Source organism: Heteronotia binoei, chromosome 19 (assembly GCF_032191835.1).
Source record: "Heteronotia binoei isolate CCM8104 ecotype False Entrance Well chromosome 19, APGP_CSIRO_Hbin_v1, whole genome shotgun sequence".
Lineage (NCBI taxonomy): Eukaryota > Metazoa > Chordata > Lepidosauria > Squamata > Gekkonidae > Heteronotia > Heteronotia binoei.
The window spans coordinates 29,989,028-30,009,540 of record NC_083241.1 but is presented as its reverse complement, the minus strand read 5'-3'; the positions used below and the strand labels follow the sequence as shown (position 1 = coordinate 30,009,540).

The following is a 20,513-nucleotide window of genomic DNA, read 5'->3' as shown; positions in this document are numbered from 1 at the left end:
GAAGAATAATGCAGATTTATACCCCGCCCTTCTCTCTGAATCAGAGACTCAGAGCGGTTTACAATCTCCTTTATCTCCTTCCCCCCATAACAAACACCCAGTGAGGTAGGTGGGGCTGAGAGAGCTTTCACAGAAGCTGCCCTTTCAAGGACAGCTGTGAGATAGCTATGGCTGACCCAAGGCCATTCCAGAAGCTGCAAGTGGAGGAGTGAGGAATCAAACCTGGTTCTCCCAGATAAGAGTCCATGCACTTAACCACTACACCAAACTGGCTTTAGCCATATCCCGTCATAGCCCACCTTTCTCATGAGACTTGAGGTGGACATCCAAACTAGCCTAATCTATTTCACAGCCTAATCTATTTCACATCCCGTCAGCCTAATCTATTTCACAGGGCTGTTGTGAGGATCAAAAAGGTAAAAGGAAACTGTAGGCTACTTTGGGTGAACCCTGGTTTGGGGGAGGGAGGAGACAGGGAATAAATAAGGTAAATAAAAAATATTAAAGCACCTCCTAGTATACTGGAGAACCATTATACTCAGCAGCTACCCGGTTTCTGCAGGGCTGAAATAAACACAAGCCCAGCCTTAATCCCCCACGTGGCAAGTCCCTCATTCACCTACCCCCTTGAAAAGCGTCTGGCGCCAAGGAAGAACCCAGCAGGAGATATGGTGTACTGTGATGGCGCCTGAGGTGCTACTGGAATCCAATTTTAATATATCCAACAGCCAATGTTCCCTCTAACCTGCAGAGTCCTGTGAGCAAAAATTCTACTTTGTGAGCTACTGCACAAATTATTGTGCTCTGGGGGCATTTTTCCTGAGCTAAGTCAAAAATCAGTGAGCAAGAGGCTAAACATCTGTGAGCCAGCTCACAATAACTCAGCTTAGAGCAGAGGTGACCCAACTTGCTTAATGCAATAGCCACATTGAATAAATGTCAGATGTTTGAGAGCCACAAGACATGAACATCAGATGTTTGAGAACAGGAAGGGAGGGAGGAGAGATGGAAAGAAAGCAAGTTTAACCTTAAATGCATTCTCCAAGCTGCCAGCTGGCTTGGGCTGAAGAAGTGATTTAAAGAGACAGATGCCTTCTTCAAACCGGCCAATGAGGTGGTAGGGGCTTCGAGAGCCACACAATGTGTGCGAAAGAGCCACATGTGGCTCCCGAGCCACAGTTTGGCCACCCCTGGCTTAGACGGAACACTGCCAACGGCCCAGCTGGAAAAGCCTGAAAGAGGGGGAAAGAAGGGCTGCCAGGGAAAGGAGTCGGAGCCGGACTTACTTGTCGAGCGTCCCCCGGTCAGCGGCGCGTCCTCCGCCGCTCGCAGCTTCTCAGCGCTTTCCTGGCGTGCCTGGAGCGGGGTCGTGGGGAAGGGGTCGCCGAGGGGAGCCAGGCCACGAAGACCCCGCCCGCGGGACAGCGGGGCGAAGGCTCGTGCATGGCTGAGGATTTGGGGGAGAGGAAACGAAAGGAGTGGGGAGAAGGGGTTTTTTAATTAAAATCCCCCCTCCTCTTCTCTTCTGGCCCGCGCGGAGGCGACAGACACGCGTGTTCCCCCTTCACACGAACACACAAAAAAAGCGAGTCCAGAGCATGGCGCGAGTCCCGCGTCGCCTTTCCCTCCCTCGAGGCGCGGCCTTGCCCCCGCCTGTCGGCGACCGTTAACGACACAAGACCTCTGAGGAGACCACGACGGCTTTCCGGAGCGAGGGAGGCGTCTGGCGGCAGGGACGAGCTGGGGGCGCGAACCCCCCTCTGTGGTCGCGCTCTGACGGGAGGAGCGGGGAAGAGAAAGGAGGAGGGGGAGCGCGACCCGGATGCGCTTTCTGCGAGCACACGCCCCTTGCCAGCCGGCGCCCTATGGAATGTTGGCCTGCTGGGCCTCGGCTCCGTCGCGAGAGCGCTTCCGGGTCGAGGCCGCCACGAAGGCGCCCTAGCAACCGCGTTCGGTTGCTAGGCGGAAGTGAGTTCGATGGAGGAGGTAGGCGTGCAGGAGGGTCACGTGACGCGACAGGAGGTGAGGCGTGAGTCTTCGGTTGCAGCGGCGCCTCTATGGAACAATAGAGGGTGGGGAAGGGAGTGGCGCGGGCAATGGTGAGAATGGGCGAGGAATGCATTGCAAAGCGATTGAAGCGCCCTTGGGTTCATGACATAGTTGAGTTTCTTTCAGATCTCATTAACAACAACAAAAATACTTTCGGCCTTCCTGTTGCATTCAAGAAAAGCGTGCTATTTCACCCAAAGAAATATCAGTCAAGCCTTCCAAAACCTGGTGCAACGCATTCAAAAAATATCTGGATTTTGTTCCCTAACTTCAGCCATCTTGCAATTATGTTTTAATGTATTTTTCTTCTAATGGCAAACTGTGTATATGTTACATGTTAAAAGGTAAATTAGTTGGATGGGGAAAACTTCTAAGAAATACCCTTATTTGGCCCAGGCTTATAAACAATACAATGATTAGCGGACATTCTCACATTTTGACATGTTACTGTTTTATTGGTTTCTCATGCTCATGCTACCCAGATCAAAGGTTTGCTCAATTTGTTAATTTTACTATTCTGCCATTGGATTTTAAATTTGTACCATTTTGCATTCTAAACCACTGCCTATCAACTACTTGTAGCTCTGCTCACTGTACCTGATTCCTCATCTGAAGAAGTGTGCATGCACACATGAAAGCTTACATTCTGAATAAAACTTCGTTGGTCTTAAAGGTGCAACTTGACTCCTATTCTGTTCTGTTGCTTCAGACCAACATGGCTGCCCACTTGGATCTGTTAGAAGGGAGTTATACACCAGATACCCAATTTAGCAGCCTCCAGGTAGCACCTGAAAACTTCCGAGTGTTACAGTTTATCTCCCAAGAATCCTGTAGCACCTTAACAAAATTTGTGGCAGGGTGTAAGCTTTCATGAGTCACTGCTCCCTTCTTCAGACATCTAAAGTGAGCAGTGGCTCATGGGTGCTCCCATCTTGCCACAAGTCTTGTTAGTCATTAAGGTGCTACTGGACTCTTGCTCTTTTCTATTGCTACAAGCACAGCTACTCATCTTAATTTATCTCATTTATCTTAATTTATTCACTGCCACAGGAGGTGGTGGCAGCCACAAGTATAGCCACCTTCAAGAGGGGTTTAGATAAAAATATGGAGCACAGGTCCATCAGTGGCTATTAGCCACAGTGTATGTGTGTATATAAAATTTTTTGCCACTGTGTGACACAGGATGTTGGACTGGATGGGCCGTTGGCCTGATCCAACATGGCTTCTCTTATGTTCTTATCTCCAGACCACCAAGATCAGTCCCCTGGGAGAAAATGACTGCTTTGGAAGACAGACTATAGCATTTATCCTGCTGAAATCATTCCCCAACCTCACCCTCCCCAGATCTCTAGGTATTTCCAATCCTAAGGGTAGCAGAAGTCTAAACCCTGGGCAAGTATCATCCTAAACTTTTCTGCCTTTTCAATTTTCTCAAAAACTTTTTTTCATTTATACTGTGTCTTTCTCCCTAACGACAACTTGCATGATTCTCCCTGCCCTCTGTTATCCTCCCCACAATCATGTGAGGTAGGTTAGGCTAACAGCATGTAAGCTTTCCTGACCAAGTATGGCCAAAGGTTTCAAGCACACAGTTAGCATATCAAACATCGCACAAGGGTACCAAAAACTACTAGATTCTTTTAAGCATTTACTGAAGCAAAGACTTAGTTACTACGTTCCAGTCAATCAAGCAATTTGCAGTCACATAAGGTAAACCTAAAAGCCCTTAGGTTGATCTGGCTGGAAAATGTCTTTTATCTCTTTACTCATTCACTTTGTGGCTTTATGCATTACTGTGATTATTCTCTGATTATATGGTGTTAACCTGTGGTTGATTTTTTAATTTTTGGTCGGTGTGTAGGATGAGAATTTCTAGGGTAACTAAATATGGATTAAGTAGATAAATATTTCTGCTAAACAGCAATTCACACTAAATATTACTCCTAGATTTTATTGTTAATCGTAGTTATTCTCCTGGACCACAGTTCTTGAGTAAGAACTAAGTTTGAGCCCAGTGACACCTTTAAGGCCAACGAAGATTTATTCAAGATACAAGCTTTTGTGTGCATGCACACAAAACCTCATACCTTGGCCCTTACCTGGAGAGCCCAGGCAAGCCCAGTCCAGTCAGAAGTTAAGTAGGGGCCAGTCATCAGAGGTTGCTAAGACTTCCAAGCACAAACATGTACATATTTTAAAAAATAAACCAACAAAATTGTATCTTGAATAAAGCTGGTTTTAAAAGTGCCACTGGACTCAAACTTTGTTCTGCTGCTTCAGACCAACACAGCTACCCACCTGAATCTAGAATTGCAGATTTATATTCCGCCCTGAATCAGAGACTCAGAGTGGCTTACAATCCCCTTTATCTCCTTCCCCCCACAATAGATACCCTGTGAGGTGGGTGGGGCTGAGAGAGCTTTCACAGAAGCTGCCCTTTCAAAAGGACTACTCCTATGGGGGCTATGGCTGACCCAAGGCCATTCCATCAGCTGCAAGTGGAGTGGGGAATCAAACCCAGTTCTCCCAGATAAGAGTCCACACACTTAACCACTACACCAAACTGGTGCCTTGCCTTAACTGAAAAAGTTAGTTCCCCATACATCTCAATTTCTTTCCTAGTATTTATATTTCCCAAAGCCTTATATTCCATCTTTGAGGTCATGGCAGCTTACAAGCAATGTTCCCTCTAAGCTGCAGAGTCTTGTGAGCAAAAATTCTTTGTGAGCTACTGGCATTAGATTGGAAGCTACTGCATAAATTAGTGTGCTCCGAGGCCAATTTTCCTGAGCTAAGACAAAAATGTGTGAGCTGAAGGCTAAAAATCTGTGAGCTAGCTCATGCTAACTCAGAGGGAACCCTGCTTACAAGTTTATTTAACGAAGTCATTTCTCAGTTTCAGCGAGGACAAACTTCCACATGTATTCTCATAGTAGAAAAAAAAAAGATTCCCCCCCCCCTTTCCGTGGCATCCTTCCAGCAGCCCTCCCCAGAAACAATTACAGTCCCAAACTGCCATATTATTCTTCCACAGACAGCTGGCTTGATGGCAATTAGAACATAATATACTAGTTAGCAGATGTTTACGCTTATTATATGAAGACTGTGCCTACTGCTGTGAAGGAGCCTAAGAAATTAAGCATTTGCATGAATGACACAATTTCATAAAATCGTGGAGCTGGAAGGGACCTCCAGGGTCTAGTCCAAGCCCCAAAAGAACATTAACTCTTGCTGGAAGGAATAGTGTATGTAGGCATTAATATATTGAGAATGTTGCGGTCTCATGCTTTCTCTGTACAAGCATAGACAGCTTCGAGGAGATTGGATAAACATATGGAGCAGAGGTCCATCAGTGGCTATTAGCTACAGCGTATTGTTGGAACTCTGTTTGGGGCAGTGAAGCTCTGTATTCTTGGTGCTTGGGGAGGGGGGACAGGAGGGCTTCTAGTGTCCTGGTCCCACTGATGGACCTCTTGATGGCACCTGGTTTTTTGGCCACTGTGGAGTGTTGGACTGGATGGGCCATGGGCCTGATTCAACATGGCTTCTCTTATGTTCTTACCCTAACCTGGCTTTTGTACAGAATATGTAGAATTTTGTACAGGCCAAACCTGCTTAACATAAGAGCCACAAAGAATAAACGTCAGATGTTTGAGAGCTGCAAGACATGAACCTTGGATGTTTGAGAGCTGCAGGAAGGAAGAAAGGAAGATCTGGAAGGTGGAAAGAAAGCAACTTTAACTACATTCTCCAAACCACCAGCTAACTTGGAGAATGCACTTAAAGAGAGAAATGCTTCCAAGCTGGCTGATGGAATGGTGGGGGCTTTGAGAGCCACACAGTATGTGTGAAAGAGCCACACACGGCCCCCAAGCTGTAGTTTGGCCACCCCTGATTTAGTGTTACCCTACAGTCACCTTGCAAGTAATTATTACAAATAAAATGGTCTATATCTTCCTTTTGTTTAGATGGGCAGCCATGTTAGTCTGTCTATAGCAGTAGAAAAGAACAAGAGTCCAGGGGCACCGTAAGAGAGTAACATAATCTGTGGCAGGGTACGAGCTTTTGTGAGTCACTGCTCACTTCTTCAGATACCAAATATTAGCAGGCAAATGACAATAGTAGGCATGAATGGATTGGGTGTGATATGCAGAGGGGTAGCAGGCATGGCGAAATCAGCACTGGTAATGAGAAGCTGATAGATGCATTGTCTTGAGCTTCATTATCAGTTGCACTTCAGCAGTCTCCAAAGGAGTTTCAAAGGGAGATTACAAGGAGACTACTGAACTGCAACTGATAATGAAGCTCGAGGTGATGCATCCAGCTGGACTGAATGGAGAGCTAGGTTTCCTGTCTCATTACCAGTGCTGATTTCGCCATGCCTACTATCCCTCTGCACATCACACCAAACATGCCTGCTGTTGTCATTTGCCTGTTAATGTCATTGAGCACTTGAAACCACTCCTTTCCAATAATTAGCATTCTACCTGTATCAGAAGGCGAGATAAACATCATCAGCCCCAAAACCTTGTTTTAGTAAAAAAAAAGTTTAATAATTTTCTTAACACATTATGGCACAGAAGTTCAGCAAGTGCAGAAAGAAACGCCACTTATCGCATTGGCAGCTATTCTTAGATTAAGCTCTCCCAATTTCCCTTGACGGCAGTCAAGCTTTAGATTGTCTGAAGTAAACAAAGTTAAATCTGTCATGGTTTTGGAAAGGCCCTTATTCAGACCAAATATATACAGATGTACACACAGACAAAGCCACATTAGACAGCGTGTGGCAAAATCCATTAACAAGAAGAGGCAGGAACAGGTTTATACTTGGTCATCGTCAGAGGCATCCTTTTCAGCAGGGCAAGAGGGCAGAGGGACCGCTCTGTAGGAAAAAAGAAGCAATGCCATTAATACTCTGGTTGAAAAGCTCTCCAGGTTATAGGGGTTCTTTTGCTGGGAAATGCATTTAAAAATTCAGGGGTGTGGAGAAGGCAATAAATGGAAACAAGCTTATCAAAAGAAATAAAGTTTACTATAAAACATCAGAAAAAGGTACTTGGAATAAAAGAAATAAAACTTAGCATTCTAGCATGGTGAACTACGTCTTATCCGCTACATGGCTACTTAACAACTCTGTTAACTGGCTTTTAGTTTCCAGAGAACTTTGAGACAGGAAGACGGGCAATTCACCTTGCATATGAGATCAAAGGAGTTTCACACACCAGGCACCAACTGACCTGTGTTTTCATTTTTCCCAGGCTTAGAAAAGCCAGGACTTAATTGTGTTTAAGCTACAATACATCACTTCCTCTTTTAGGTAAACAACAACAGTTAACTCTATAATGGCTGGAATGTAAATAACTTGTATTCCAACATCTTTGAACTCCAAATATTTTAACATAATGTTCACACGAGTCTCATTTTCCAGGCCGGGGGGGTGGGGGGGTGGGATTGTTTACAGCCAGAGGTGTGTGTTACATTTAAATTGGTTCGTTCTTCCAACCTGCTTGCCAGAATGTCTTGTATGGTGCTTCATACCGTTTATTCTCCGCAAACGCATCCAATTCAATACTTTTGCACACCACAACAGCATTAGGATACAGTGTGCGGTGGATGTCCTTGGGTCACTATGCTATACATACAAGGCAGATTAGAAACCGAATTTGTCTTCCCAGACAGAGCGGCAGTGGCGTTAAGTTTACACCCGGGGGCTATTTTTGAAAGGAGACAGAAGGATTCCTTGTCTGCATGCTCAGCATCCCAGGCCCCAAAACACCACCAATACAAAATAGATGGGGCCATGGCAGTAGAAATTCGGGAACCGCCCTCTTCTAGATAGACGGCTGCATTCCACACACCAAGCTATCCATACAGGTTGTCCCCATGTGTTTTAGAACTGGCCTTCAAGCTGTTCAGTGTCCCACATTTCCGATCAGCTGCATCTACAGTTCAATTCCATGCAGTGTTCATTCCCGCTGAAATCAATGGCCTTACGCTAGAATAACTTTAACATCAAAACTGCAATGTTCAAATAATTGTTCCATTTAGGAGGACGCTAAAGTAAAGTGGGGGAGGGAAGAAGACGAAATTGGGCTAATAATAATAAACTTTTATTTATATCCCGCCCTCCCCGCCAAGGCAGGCTCAGGGCGGCTAACAAGACATGGTAAAACCATGATACAATAAAACAATATATAATATAATTAATAATTTAAACCCTGCCCTTCACTCTGAATCTCAGAACGGCTTACCCAGAGCTTTTTTTTTTGTAGAAAAAGCCCACCAGGAACTCCTTTGCATATTAGGCCACACCCTGATACTGCGTTCCTGCTCAAAAAAAGCCCTGCCTTTACCTTCCTCCGCCCCCCCCCCCAAAAAACAGACATCCTGTGAGGTGTGTGGGGCTGCCCTTTCAAGGACAACCTCTGCGAGAGCTATGACTAACCCAAGGCCATTCCAGCAGCTGCAAGCAGAGGAGTGGGGAATCAAACCTGGTTTTCCCAGATAAGAGTCCACACACTTAACCACTACACCAAACTGGCTCTCAAGGTGGCTTAGTGTAAGAGCCACATAGAATAAGCATCAGATGTTTGAGAGACGCAAGACATGAATGTTAGAAGTACGAGAGCCAAAAGACAGGCAAGGAGGCAGGGAGGGAGTGGTGGGTAAAAAAGCAACTTTAACCATCTGGCTTGGCTTGGATAAGTGATTTAAAGAGACAAATGCTTTCTCCAAGCCGGGCAACAGGATGATGGGGGCTTCAAGAGCCACACAATATGCATGAAAGAGCCACATGTGGCTCCTGAGCCGCAGTTTGGCCATCCCTGGTTTAGTGCAATCTTGTCAACTCTCAGAGGCTAAGCATGGCTTGTCCTTGAAAGGGAGACCACAGGAACCCACAAAGGAAGGCAACAGCAAACCACCTCTGCTTCTCCCTTGCCTTGAAAGCCTCTTGTAGAGTAGCAACTTGACAGCCCTTTTACACACACAAAGCCTCCTAGTTTAGAGTTAATCAGCCTTTTATCTTGAACTGACTTTTAAGAGGGTTTGGAAATGACACGCCCAGAAGGTATAAAAGTCATCAGTAATGGAATGAATCAACACCCTGGCTGATGGCTCATCGCCCTAGTAAACAAACCCAGAGAAACCTTTGTGATGTGACTAATGGCCTCAAGCAATACATTTGAAAGTGAATGCCAGGAAACTTTCCCCCCTAATAATGTACTGATTAAGTCAGATAAGCTTGGGGGAAACCACATCAGCATTTCAGAGCTCTTGCGAGTCAATCTTCGCACAGAAGTCGCCTCCTAGATTGCCTAACCAAGAAAGCTGCCTGGAAGCTAACAACTGAAGCCATTTTTTAAAAGGCACTTCATTAAAAAGAATGAAGCAAGACTCCTTTGAGACAGTCTTATGTTTCAGACATGGAGAAAGTACTACAGTATTCCCAATAGTCATTATCCCTACAAAGATTGGAATAATTCCACTGGGACAGCCATATTAATCTGTTGCAGGAAAAATAGCTTTGTAGGAGCTTAAAAGGAGCCCCGTGGCGCAGAGTGGTAAAGCTGCAGTACTGTAGTCTGAGCTCTCTGCTCACGACCTGAGTTCAATCCCAGCAGAAGCTGGGTTCAGATAGCCAGCTCAAGGTTGATTCAGCCTTCCATCCTCCTGAGGCCGGTAAATTGAGTACCCAGCTTGCTGCGGGGAAAGTGTAGATGACTGGGGAAGGCAATGGTAAACCACCCCATAAAAAGTCTGCCATGAAAACATCGTGATACGAGGTCACCCCAGAGTCGGAAACGACTGGTGCTTGCACAGGGGACTACCTTTACCTTTTAGAAGCTTAAAACCTAACATTCCAGTATAAAGTAGCACAGTCTAGCGTCTCCCACCCCCCCTTCCAGGTATACAGAATGGATCTTTGCCAGGCAGTCATTTGAGGTCAGCAATTTGGTACTGGGAAGACTGCAGATTTATACCCCACCCTTCTCTCTGAATCAGAGACTCAGAGCAGCTTACAATCTCCTATATTTTCTCCCCCAACAGACACCCTGTGAGGTGGGTGGGGCTGAGAGGGCACTTCCAGAAGTTGCCCTTTCAAGGACAGCTCCTGCGAGAGCTGTGGCTAACCCAAGGCCATTCCAGCAGGTGCAAGTGGAGGAGTGGGGAATCAAAGCCAGTTCTCCCAGATAAGAGTCCACACGCTTAACCACTGCACCAAACAGGTTGATGCTGTCTGTGACTCGACAAACGTTGCCAAATGTTTGCGTGAGTCAATGCTTATCGTTATGTTAATTAAAAAGACAAACTGATGTTGTAAGTCTGTTTGCCAGCGCAGATAAAGAGGAGAGGAACAGGAGAATCTGTAAGCAATCTTCTCTAGGGTGGTCTATCACTTTTAAGTAGTAAAACATGGGAAGGCTTTTTAAAAACTTTGGATGAAGAATTTATTGTGCAGGCCTTTACCCAAATTGAGAAAGTTGCAAGCGGGTCCCAGGATCAAGCTACATTTTACCGAGCAACTGAACATCTAACATAGCTAAAAAGTGTTGCATGGTCAAGAGAAGTCCATTCTTACTTTCTCCTAGGCTTTCCTATTCCGCTGCATCCTGGCTCCTCATCGGAGTCCTGGTTCTCCTTCTCTGAGTGCTTAGAGGACTGGCTGAAGAACTCTCCAATTCCTTTCTGCCATATCGGGGTGGGCCTTACACAGACGGGATTGCCTCCTGCATACTTGCTCTCAGCTGCAAAAAGGATAATTCAGAATATATCAGTGCACCCAAAGATTACAGCGTACATAATACACGCTGAAGACCACACTTACATAGATTCAGAGGAGTTAGCCGTGTTAGTCTGTTGCTGCAAAAATAGCAAAGAATCCAAAGACTAACCAATTTTATTGTAGCATAAGCTTTTGAGAAACACTTCCTGCATCCACTCCCCGCACCACCTATATATCTCTGGCCAGTTTCTACATACCCTCCATGCATCTGATGAAGAGAGCTGTGTTTCTCGAAAGCTCATGCTACAATAAAATGTGTTAGTTTTAAAGGAGCTACTGGACTCTTTGCTATTTTCACATCTACATAATCTTCCAGTCCAAGACTGGTCTACATGAAACAGCTTACCATATTCCTGGCTGGTGATGCGATAGGGGTACTTTCTACTAGTGGGACTTGTTAGCCATAATGATGTATAAAAATCATTCATTATGTGTACTCACACCCTTGGAGCTTCAGAAGTACCATATCACAAGAGTCATTATTGAAAGAAACTGCAGAAGCCATTATTTTGTAGGAGAGCCATAGATAGACAGTGTTGTTCTTTGAGATGTTTTTTAATCAGAACTCTACAGTCAACAGGCCTCGTTGCCCACGTCATCGTTTAGATCAGGGGTGGCCAAACTTGCTTAATGTAAGAGCCACATAGAATAAATGTCAGATGCTTGAGAACTGCAAGAGACGAACGTCAGATGCTTGAGAGCAGGAAGGAAGGAAGAAGTGGGGGAAAGGCAACTTTAATTTTTAAATACATTCTCTAAGCCGCCAACCAACATGGTGGTGAAGGCTTCAAGAGACACACAATATGTGTGAAAGAGCCACATGTGGCTCCTGAGCCAGTTTGGCCACCCCTGGTTTAGATCATTGCAATAAATACATGTTACAAAATATATACCAATTTCTTGTATAATTTTAAAGATGGTAAAGAAATTGGGCCACTTAGTTCGGTGTACCACATTATTACCATTTGGGTACAATTTTATGGTTAGCAGAGCAGCTTAAAGTGCAATTGGACCCAGTAATATAAACATCAGTTTCTCTACCATTGAGAGACTGGAGAGAAGGAGATTTTGGTTACAAAATCCCCACAACTCTCAGGAGAAGCCAACAAGCCTCTTAGGAAATGTCTAAGATGGCCCAATTGTATTGTTCACGGGGGGAGGAAAGAGACTGGATGCTCTGTAACTTTTGGAGATAATCCTCTTCAGATACTCATGGTGGAAGTAACATCCCATGCTGATTAGTTTGCAAATCTCAATCAAAGTATTGCATAGGTTTGCAGTTTCTTGTCTGGAAATCTAAAAGAACCTGGCATATCCTTTATTTATTTATTTTATTTCTTTACTTTAAATTTCTATCCCACCCTTTCCGCAGGTGGACTCAGGGCAGCTAACAACATTCATATTTACAAGTTAAAACTAATAAAACATAGTTACAATTTAAAACCATTACGTGGTCCTGTACCACTGCAATATAAGCGAGTTCTTCTTTTCTGATGGTGATCACATAGCAGCTCTATAATGATGTGGGGTGGCAGTTCTCTCCCGGCTAGATATTAAAGGCCTGTTGGAACAATTCAGTCTTAGAGGCCCTGTGGAAAGGAGAAAGATCCTGCAGGGCCCTTATGGCCTCCGGGAGAGCATTCCACAGTTCTGGTGCTGCCACCAAGAAGGCCCTAGCCCATGTCAAATGCAACCTAGCCTCCTTTGGTCCAGGGATGGACAGAAGATTTTTTGTCCCTGAACGCAGTGGTCTCTGGGGAACATGTGGAGAAAGGCAGCCCGCAGATAGACAGGCTTTAAAGGTCAATACCAACACCTTGAAACGGACTCGGAACACAATAGGTAGCCAGTGCAGCTCTTTCAGCACTGGCTGAATGTGCTCCCATCGAGGGAGCCCCATTAACAGCCGTGCCACAGCGTTCTGCACTAGCTGTAGTTTCCAACTCAATGTCAAGGGTAGCCCCATGTAGAGAGCATTACAGTGATCTATTCTTGAGGTGACCGTAGCATGGATCACCATTGCTAAGTCGTCATGCTCCAGGAAAGGGGCCAACTGCCACACCCGCCGAAGGTGAAAAAAGGCGGATCTAGTAGTGGCTGCTACCTGGGCCTCCATTGTAAGAGAGGGCTCCAGGAGCACACCTAAGCTCTTGACCAGTGTTAGTGGCACCCCATCAAGAGCCAGCAGAGGGATCTCCACCTCCCCCGGACCACCCCAGCTCAGATAGGGAGCCTCCATCTTCGTTGGATTCAGCTTCAACCGACTCAGCCTGAGCCAAGATGCTACGGCTTGAAGAGCCAGGTCTAGATTTTCCGGGGTACGGTCGGACTGGCCCCCCATCAATAGATAGAGCTGGGTGTCGTCTGCATTTTGGTGACATCCTAGCCCATACCTCCTGACAATCTGGGCAAGGGGGCACATATAGATGTTAAATAACATAATATAAGTGGGTGCCTTTGGGATGATTCCTCCCCTATCAGCACCCTTTGTCCCCGACCTTGGAGAAAGGAGGCCAATCACTATAAGGCGGACCCCTGAATCCCCACGTCAGCAAGGCAGCTAGTCGGTAGCTGGTGGTCAACCGTATCAAATGCGGCTGACAGATCTAATAATAACAGCACCGCTGAGCCGCCCCGATCTAGATGTCACATGAGGTCATCTATGAGGGCGACCAGAACCGTCTCCATCCCATGACCTGGTCGAAAGCTGCACTGGAATGGATCCAGTGCAGAAGTGTCATCCAGGAATCCCTGTAGCTGAGTTGCCACCGCCCACTCTATAACCTTACCCAAAAAGGGAAGGTTTGATACCGGCCGATAGTTCACCAATACAGCCAGATCTGAAGATGGTTTTTTCAAGAGGGGACGGACCACAGCCTCTTTAAGAGGTGTGGGAAAGATCCCTTTTACCAGAGATCTGTTGAGAATACCCTGTAGTGGCTCATGTAGCAACGCCTGGTTAGCTTTTATAAGCCAGGACGGGCACGGGTCCAACCCACAGGTCATAGGGAATACAGCAAAAAGGATCCTGTCAACCTCCTCCAGGCTGAGTGGATTGAAGGAATCTAGAAATGGACCAGAAGATGTGCTCGGTGCCCCAGGTTCTTTCACTGTATCAATTATGGTGGGAAGGTCGCGTCAGAGTGACGAGACCTTATCTGCGAAAAAACTCGCAAAAGCCTCACAGCCGATTTCCAATTCTCTAACGTTTGGTTTCTCCCCACATGTTCCCCAGAGAGTACTGAGATTGGGTTCTCAAAACCTGCTTGTAATCCCCGGGCCAAAGGAGGCCTGTCTGAAATCCACCAGAGACAGGGCCTTTTCGGTAATGGCGCCTTGCTGGTGGAACCAGCTGCCGGAAGAGGTGAGGGCCCTGCGGGACCTTGGGCAGTTCCGCAGGGTCTGCAAGACAGCCCTCTTCCGGCTGGCCTATAACTAACTGACATTGGAAACTTTATGGAAGGTTGTAGTGTACCATTTTGGCAGATCGCTTGTTCTATATGTTTATTATTTTACTGTTTTAAATTGTCTAAATTGATGTATTTTTAAAGCCATTGTTGTAAATTGATGTATTTTAAAGCCAAACTTTATTTTAGATTTTATATGTTGTGAGCCGCCCTGAGCCGCTTTGGCGGGAAGGGCAGGATATAAATTGAAATAAACTGAAACTGAAACCTTGCGGTAAAGTTGTTAATGACCGAATTATACTAAACAATTGTGCTGGGTGCGAGGTCGCAGACGCAATCCGGCACGCAAAGTAAGCCATCTCATAGGTCCGCATAAATGATCGATAAGATGTTCTCGTAGCTTCGTCACGAGTGCGTCGCCATTGTCTCTCAGTCGTCTCAATTGCCGTTTCATCAATCACAGCTCTGGGGTATACCATGGAGCAGATCACGAACGAGGATGAACAGGACGTCGAGGAGCGATCTCGTCAATGGCTGTAGAGAGCTGGCTATTCCAGATGTCCACCAGCTCATCCAATGAGTCACCAGAGGGCCAGGGATCCCGTAAAGCCATTTGAAGCTGCAAAGGGTCCATCTGGCTTCGCGGGCGAGCCAAAACCTGCTCACCGCCTAAACGGGGTAGGGGTGGAATATCCACACGGGCCCTCAGAGCATAGTGGTCAGACCACGACACTGCCTCAGCAGAAATCTGATCCACTATGACTCCCGCCGCAAAGATCAGGTCCAACGTATGTCCGGCCCAATGCGTGGGCGTTGTTATATATTGGGAGAATCCCAGTGCTGCCATGGAAGACACTAGGTCTGTCACCCGAATGGAAGCCGCATCCTCGGCATGGACATTGAAGTCACCCAGAACTATATGCCGAGGATGCTCCGATGCCCAGCCTGCTACAGCCTCCATCAGGGACGGTAAGGCACTGACCGGTGCGTTAGGCAGATGGTACACTAGTCAGATTGCCAAACTCTCCCCAACATCCCACATCAGGCCAGCACACTTTATGCCCACGATCTTTGGCGGCGGAAGCACCCTGAAGGAGCAATCCTCCCATATGAAAAAGGCCCCCCTCCCCCCGCTAGTCCAAGCCTGGTGAAGAACGGAGAACTCAGGCAGGGCTACTTGGGAGAGAGCAACCGTCTCCCTGTCCCGCACCCAGAGGTGCAATGTGAAATTGGGCAGTTCTACCTCAGGAGTGAGCAAAAGGATGCCGCTCTCACCCAGTACAGAAAATACCTCTTGGCAGCAAAGGCCTAAAAAACAGGCAACTACCTCCAGAAGTAGGGGAGTGGTAAAGGAGGAGGAGGAGATATTAGATTTATATCCCACCTCCACTCTGAATCTCAGAGCAGCTCACACACTCCTTTATCTTCCTCCTCCACAACAGACACCCTGTGAGGTGGGTAGGGCTGAGAGAGCTCTCCCAATAAGCTGTGCTTTCAAGGACAACTCCTGCAACAGCTATGGCTGACCCAAGGCCATTCCAGCAGGTGCAAGTGGAGGAGTGGGGAATCAAACCCAGTTCTCCCAGATAAGAGTCCGCACACTTCACCACCACACCAAACTGGCTCTCACTCCCCTTATGCACCACCTGCATTGTTTTAAGCTAGATTTCGTATTAATTGTATTTTTAACTATATTTTAATGTTAAATAATATATTTTTAACTATATTTTAATGTTAAATAATTTATTTAGATTGCAAGCTGCCGCAAGCCCTGTGTGCAGGGAAGGGCAGCCCAGACATTTTAAAAAATATATAATGGAATGTTGGGATATTCGTTTAAATTAGAGGCGAGGAGTTTGCGTAAAGGAGTCAAAGACCATTGCTTATCAAAAGAAAATAAAGTTTACTAGCATAAAACATCCGGAAAAGGTACTTGGGAGTAAAAAGAAATAAACATTGCATTCTGCATGCTGCATCTGCGTCCTAACTGCTGCATGGCTAGTTTATAACCCTTTGTTAGGCTGCTTCTCCTTCCCAAAGAACATTGAGACAGGAAATAGGACAATTCAACTTGCATACAAGTTCAAAGCTTCTCACACACAAGGTGCTAGCTGACCAATACAGTGTTTACAATTTTCCAGGGCTTAGAAGAGACAGTTCCTAATTGGATTTAGGCTACAGTACATCATATACTGTATTTCAGCTAAACAACAATTCACTCTCTCATGTCGGACAATGTGCATAGCTCGCTTTCCAACATGGAAGCATAATAAGCAGGTGTGCTTTGAACTCCCAAGAGCCTCTGTTTAAGTCCTCAGGGCACATTGGCAGAGAGCACAGCCCACAGAATGGGAGAACGGTCACCGCGTACAGAACAGCGACTGCCCTGTGGACAATTTTTCATATTCTGTAGGTGCTGGAATTAATAAGAGCAGCTTTCCATGCCTGCCAATGTGGTGCTTCCTTGTAAAGAGACAGTTGCATAAAGCCTAGAGGCTGCCTTGCTGTTATTCATACCCCAACAAAGAAAAAATAGGTATCATACAAAAAGAGTATCAGCCGTGCACAGCATCTCAGTCATGCACAAAATTAAAACCTCATAAGTTCCACAAGGCTCCTACTGTCCTTATGTAGCTCAAAGCCACTATATTATATTCAGTGCAATGTTTGAGAAAAAGGTCCATTTGCAACCTATTATTCATAACAAGTCAGAAATGTGTTTTACACAGAGAGTTTTTTCTTTGTTGTGGCTTAGTTTCTCCTCTGTGGTCCCGTCAATACTGTGATGTTATTCCTACCTCAGCAAAAGCCCCAAACACACTTACCTTTCCGCGCAGAAGGAGAGGAGTTCACATTTGAGCTACTGGAGCCCAAAATTTTCCGAGGAGCCCTAGCAGCCACCACTAGATTAAGCAAGAAAATAAAGGTGGTTAGGGGCTTCCAGGTAAGCTACACACAACATACACAAAACCAGTGCTTCCTCTAAACCAGGGGTGTCAAACTCATAAGGACCAAATCTGATATAAATTAGACCTTGTCAGGCCAGGCCATGTATGCACCTATTTAAGATTAGGTAGCAGAGATATAAACTTTATAAAGGACACAGACAAAACACAATTAAAGATCCAAAAGAAGGAAGAGAAGCTTGGCTCAGTAGCTCCGCTGTGTGGTTGAGAGAGCTTGGCAAAGTAACCTCTGCCTCTCCCCGCTTCCTCAAGGGAGGAGCCTCAGCCAATGGAGAGAAATTGGTTTTGCTCTGTAGCTGCATTGCGATTGAGCAAGTCTTACAAAGCAAGCACGAGAGAGGGAGAAGGAAACAGATGACAGCCAGTTGCTCGGAGTCCTGATAAGAGCCCTCTGAGGGCCTGATTCGGCCCCTGGGCCGCATGTTTGACATCCCTGCTCTAAGCTGAGTTAGCGTGAGCTAGTTCAGTCTTTTGGCCTCCAGCTCACACATTTTCGTCTCAGTGGGTGGGGGGGGGGGAATGGCCCCAGAGCAAACCAATTGATGCAGTAGGTCACAACTTTAATGCCAGTAGCTCACCAAGTAGAATTTTTGCTTGCAAGACTACAGCTTAGAGGAAGTCTTTCACAGAACCCACCAATTTAGCTTAAAGACTAACAGAAATGGTGGCAGGGTAGGCGCATCCGTGAATCACTACTCACATCTTCAGGTTTAAGTGACCCATTAAGTGACCCCTGCCACAAATTTTGTGCATCTTGAAGGCCCTCCTGGACTCTTGGCTTTTTTCACAACTGAATAAGTGAGCAGTGGCTCAGGACAGCTCCTCCCCTGCCACAAATTGTGTTAGTTTTTCATGTGCTCCTGGACTTCTGCTCTTTTCTGCTGCTTTGTTGTTCAGTCGCACAGTCAAGTCCGACTCTTTGTGACCGCATGAACAAAGTCACACCAGGCCCTCCTGTCTTCCACCATCCTCCAAAGTCTACTTGAATTCATGTTTGTTACATCAGTAACACTGCCCAACCATCTCATCTACAGATGGACTAATACAGCTACCCACCTTGATCTATCACATTGCAGCTTGTAAACTGAGTGATTCTGGGATTTTGAAAGATTTGTGGTTGCCATAAAACTCTAGTGCTAGAAGTGCAAGGGCTGACTTTCCTTGCAGACAGCAATAAGACCACACTTATTGCAGACAGCCCTAAACAGGGTGCCAGAAAAGCTCTGGAAATGGTCTCGGACAGGAAAACAGGGCATTACAACACACTCAAGTTGCAAAAACACTGCAATAAGAATCTTAACAATTATAGCATTATGACAACCGGAGTGCTCCAGTTCAAATCCTCAAGGCATTACAGACTTCAAAGAAGCTTGGGCCAGTTGTTAGGTTTAACTGTCAACGGAATTGCATTCCCAATTCAACATGTAAAAAAAAACTTAAACACCAAACAGGAGCCTAGGAGCTCTTGAAACCCGGGTTTAATTAAGCTCTCCTTAGGGGTGCATTCACATTACTCTAAATAATGCGTTTTGCAACTGGATTTTTGCTGTTCTTACATAGTAAAAATCTAGTTGCAAAACGCATTATTTAGTGTAGTGTGAACGCACCCCTAGACACTGTGTAGTTTAGCAGCAATGCGTTTGACAGCCCAAAATAAAAGAGGCATTACTCTACCCAGCGCCTCCAGACTCCCAGTTTTAATTTTATTGCAACCATCTAAAGCCACTCTGCCAGCGACCTTAACGAAGACGCTAATCAAGCCCCCAACCGCGCAGTCCTTTACCTTTCCGGTAAGCCCCGCCGGTCCCCCCGCAGTCCGCTTTGGTCCGCACCATGTCGCCACCAGAGCGAGACTTTCCCAGGCACCCGCTGTCACTAGCCCGAAGGGGAAAATAAAAGGCGCGCTACCTTAAGCGGTCGACTCTTTCAAGCTGCCGCTAATTGTCCTTCCCGCGCGCGCGCCTTGCTCGGATTGGTCCGGGCGCGAACCCAGACAGGCCAATCACAGCGAAACCCGCGGCAGTAGCTGAAGTTTTTTGTACTAGACTAGAGAATCTCCGTCTGGCCAATCCGAGAGGCTCCAGTGCACCGATAGGGAGTGGAAGTTTACAAAAAAAAAATAAAGTTGTGAATTAAATAAGTGTTTTTTTCGGGGGGGGGGGAGTTTCCCCCGGGAGAGGAAGGACGGTCGCCCTTTCGTGGCGATATAATTTAGCCCTGTTCATAAGTGACCTACGATCCGTGCACAGGGGTACCCATGACTTCTTCGTTATACGCGTTGAATAGTTCTGACGTTGCATTCAGCGCGTCTACAGCTGAACGTGTGTGATTGAAACCACATTTATCCACTCCTTGGGGTCCCTGGTTTCGTTTGCAAAGTGAACACGTGTAGGCTATTTGGCGCTTTTTTTATTAAAAGGATGTGCAAATCTACATAACATGCAAGGGATTGCCAACCTCCAGGTTGGACCTGGAGTTCTGGCACTACAGTTGACCTAGACGACAGAAATCAGTTCCACTGGAGAAAATGGCTGCTTTGGAGGGTCCACTCTATGGCATTGCACCCCAGGCTTCACTCCCAAATCTCCAGGAATTTCCCAGCCTGGAGCCTGCAATCCCAAAGTGGGCCTGGCTGGAAAAACCCAAACATGTGTGTTCCCTGTAACGTGACTGCAGGGTTTGTGTCTACTAGCAGAGCCGGATCTAGGCGGGAGCAGAGGGGGCGCTTGCCCTGGGCACTGCCAGAGGAAGGGGCACCAAATTGGGTATCGAATCCATTCTATTCTATGGGCCCATACAATAGAATGGGCCCATAAGGGGGCGTCGTTTTTTAATTTTACCCCACCTCAGAAAACATGTCGATCCAGTCCTGTCTACTAGTTTAAGGCTGTATCAGAATAAGATAGGTAAATAGGCTGAGGCATACCAGCTTTGAATGGGTGCTATGCTGGGAGCAGGGACGACCCCATCTCCCCACGAATAAAAAGTAGCTTTCTGGCAGAGGGGACCTCAGCTAGCCACTGGCCTGCTGCGATATACCTATTTTCACAGTACAAGTCCCAAATCCCGTTGTGTCCAGTAAGCCTTACTCCCAAGTAATGTACAGAGGACTGCACTGTTACAGTATAGTCTCACACTTCTAGAACCGTGCCAAACAGAACCAAGATTGAGGCCCGTTGCACCTTTAAGATCAACAAGTTTACTTCTAAGTGTAAGCTTTCTTGTACATTCAGATAAAAAAAAAAACTTTGTTGGTCTAAAAAGTGCCCCTGGACTTAAACTTTGTTCTGTTGCTTCAGATCAACA

General features: G+C 46.2%; 2 protein-coding genes across 2 annotated transcripts in view; both read right to left on the bottom strand.

Annotated features, from left to right (window-relative positions):
• CSNK1G1 (casein kinase 1 gamma 1) overlaps nucleotides 1-1,800 on the bottom strand; it is a 55,347-nt gene extending 53,547 nt beyond the window's left edge. Inside the window, exon 1 of the mRNA XM_060260085.1 lies at nucleotides 1,287-1,800. The gene's annotated coding sequence lies outside the window, so the exon portion shown is untranslated. The remainder of the gene's footprint in view (nucleotides 1-1,286) is intronic.
• Nucleotides 1,801-6,580: 4,780 nt separating this feature from the next.
• PCLAF (PCNA clamp associated factor) lies at nucleotides 6,581-19,544 on the bottom strand. The gene is made up of 4 exons (XM_060260143.1): nucleotides 18,991-19,544; nucleotides 17,067-17,144; nucleotides 10,631-10,796; nucleotides 6,581-6,931 (listed from the first exon to the last, which is right to left on the bottom strand). The coding sequence occupies exons 1-4, from the start codon at nucleotides 19,040-19,042 to the stop codon at nucleotides 6,871-6,873; spliced, it is 357 nt and encodes a 118-aa protein (XP_060116126.1). The 5' UTR covers nucleotides 19,043-19,544; the 3' UTR covers nucleotides 6,581-6,870.
• Between the last annotated feature and the right edge of the window lie 969 nt (nucleotides 19,545-20,513).

Excerpts from the sequence above, each read along its gene's own strand:
- PCLAF (XM_060260143.1), bottom strand. The coding sequence starts at position 19,042 with ATGGTGCGGACCAAAGCGGACTGCGGGGGGACCGGCGGGGCTTACCGG. Across the intron at positions 17,145-18,990 it reads CGGCGGGGCTTACCGGAAAG|TGGTGGCTGCTAGGGCTCCT; the intron begins GTAAAGGACTGC and ends TGCTTAATCTAG. Across the intron at positions 10,797-17,066 it reads CTCTCCTTCTGCGCGGAAAG|CTGAGAGCAAGTATGCAGGA; the intron begins GTAAGTGTGTTT and ends TCCTTTTTGCAG.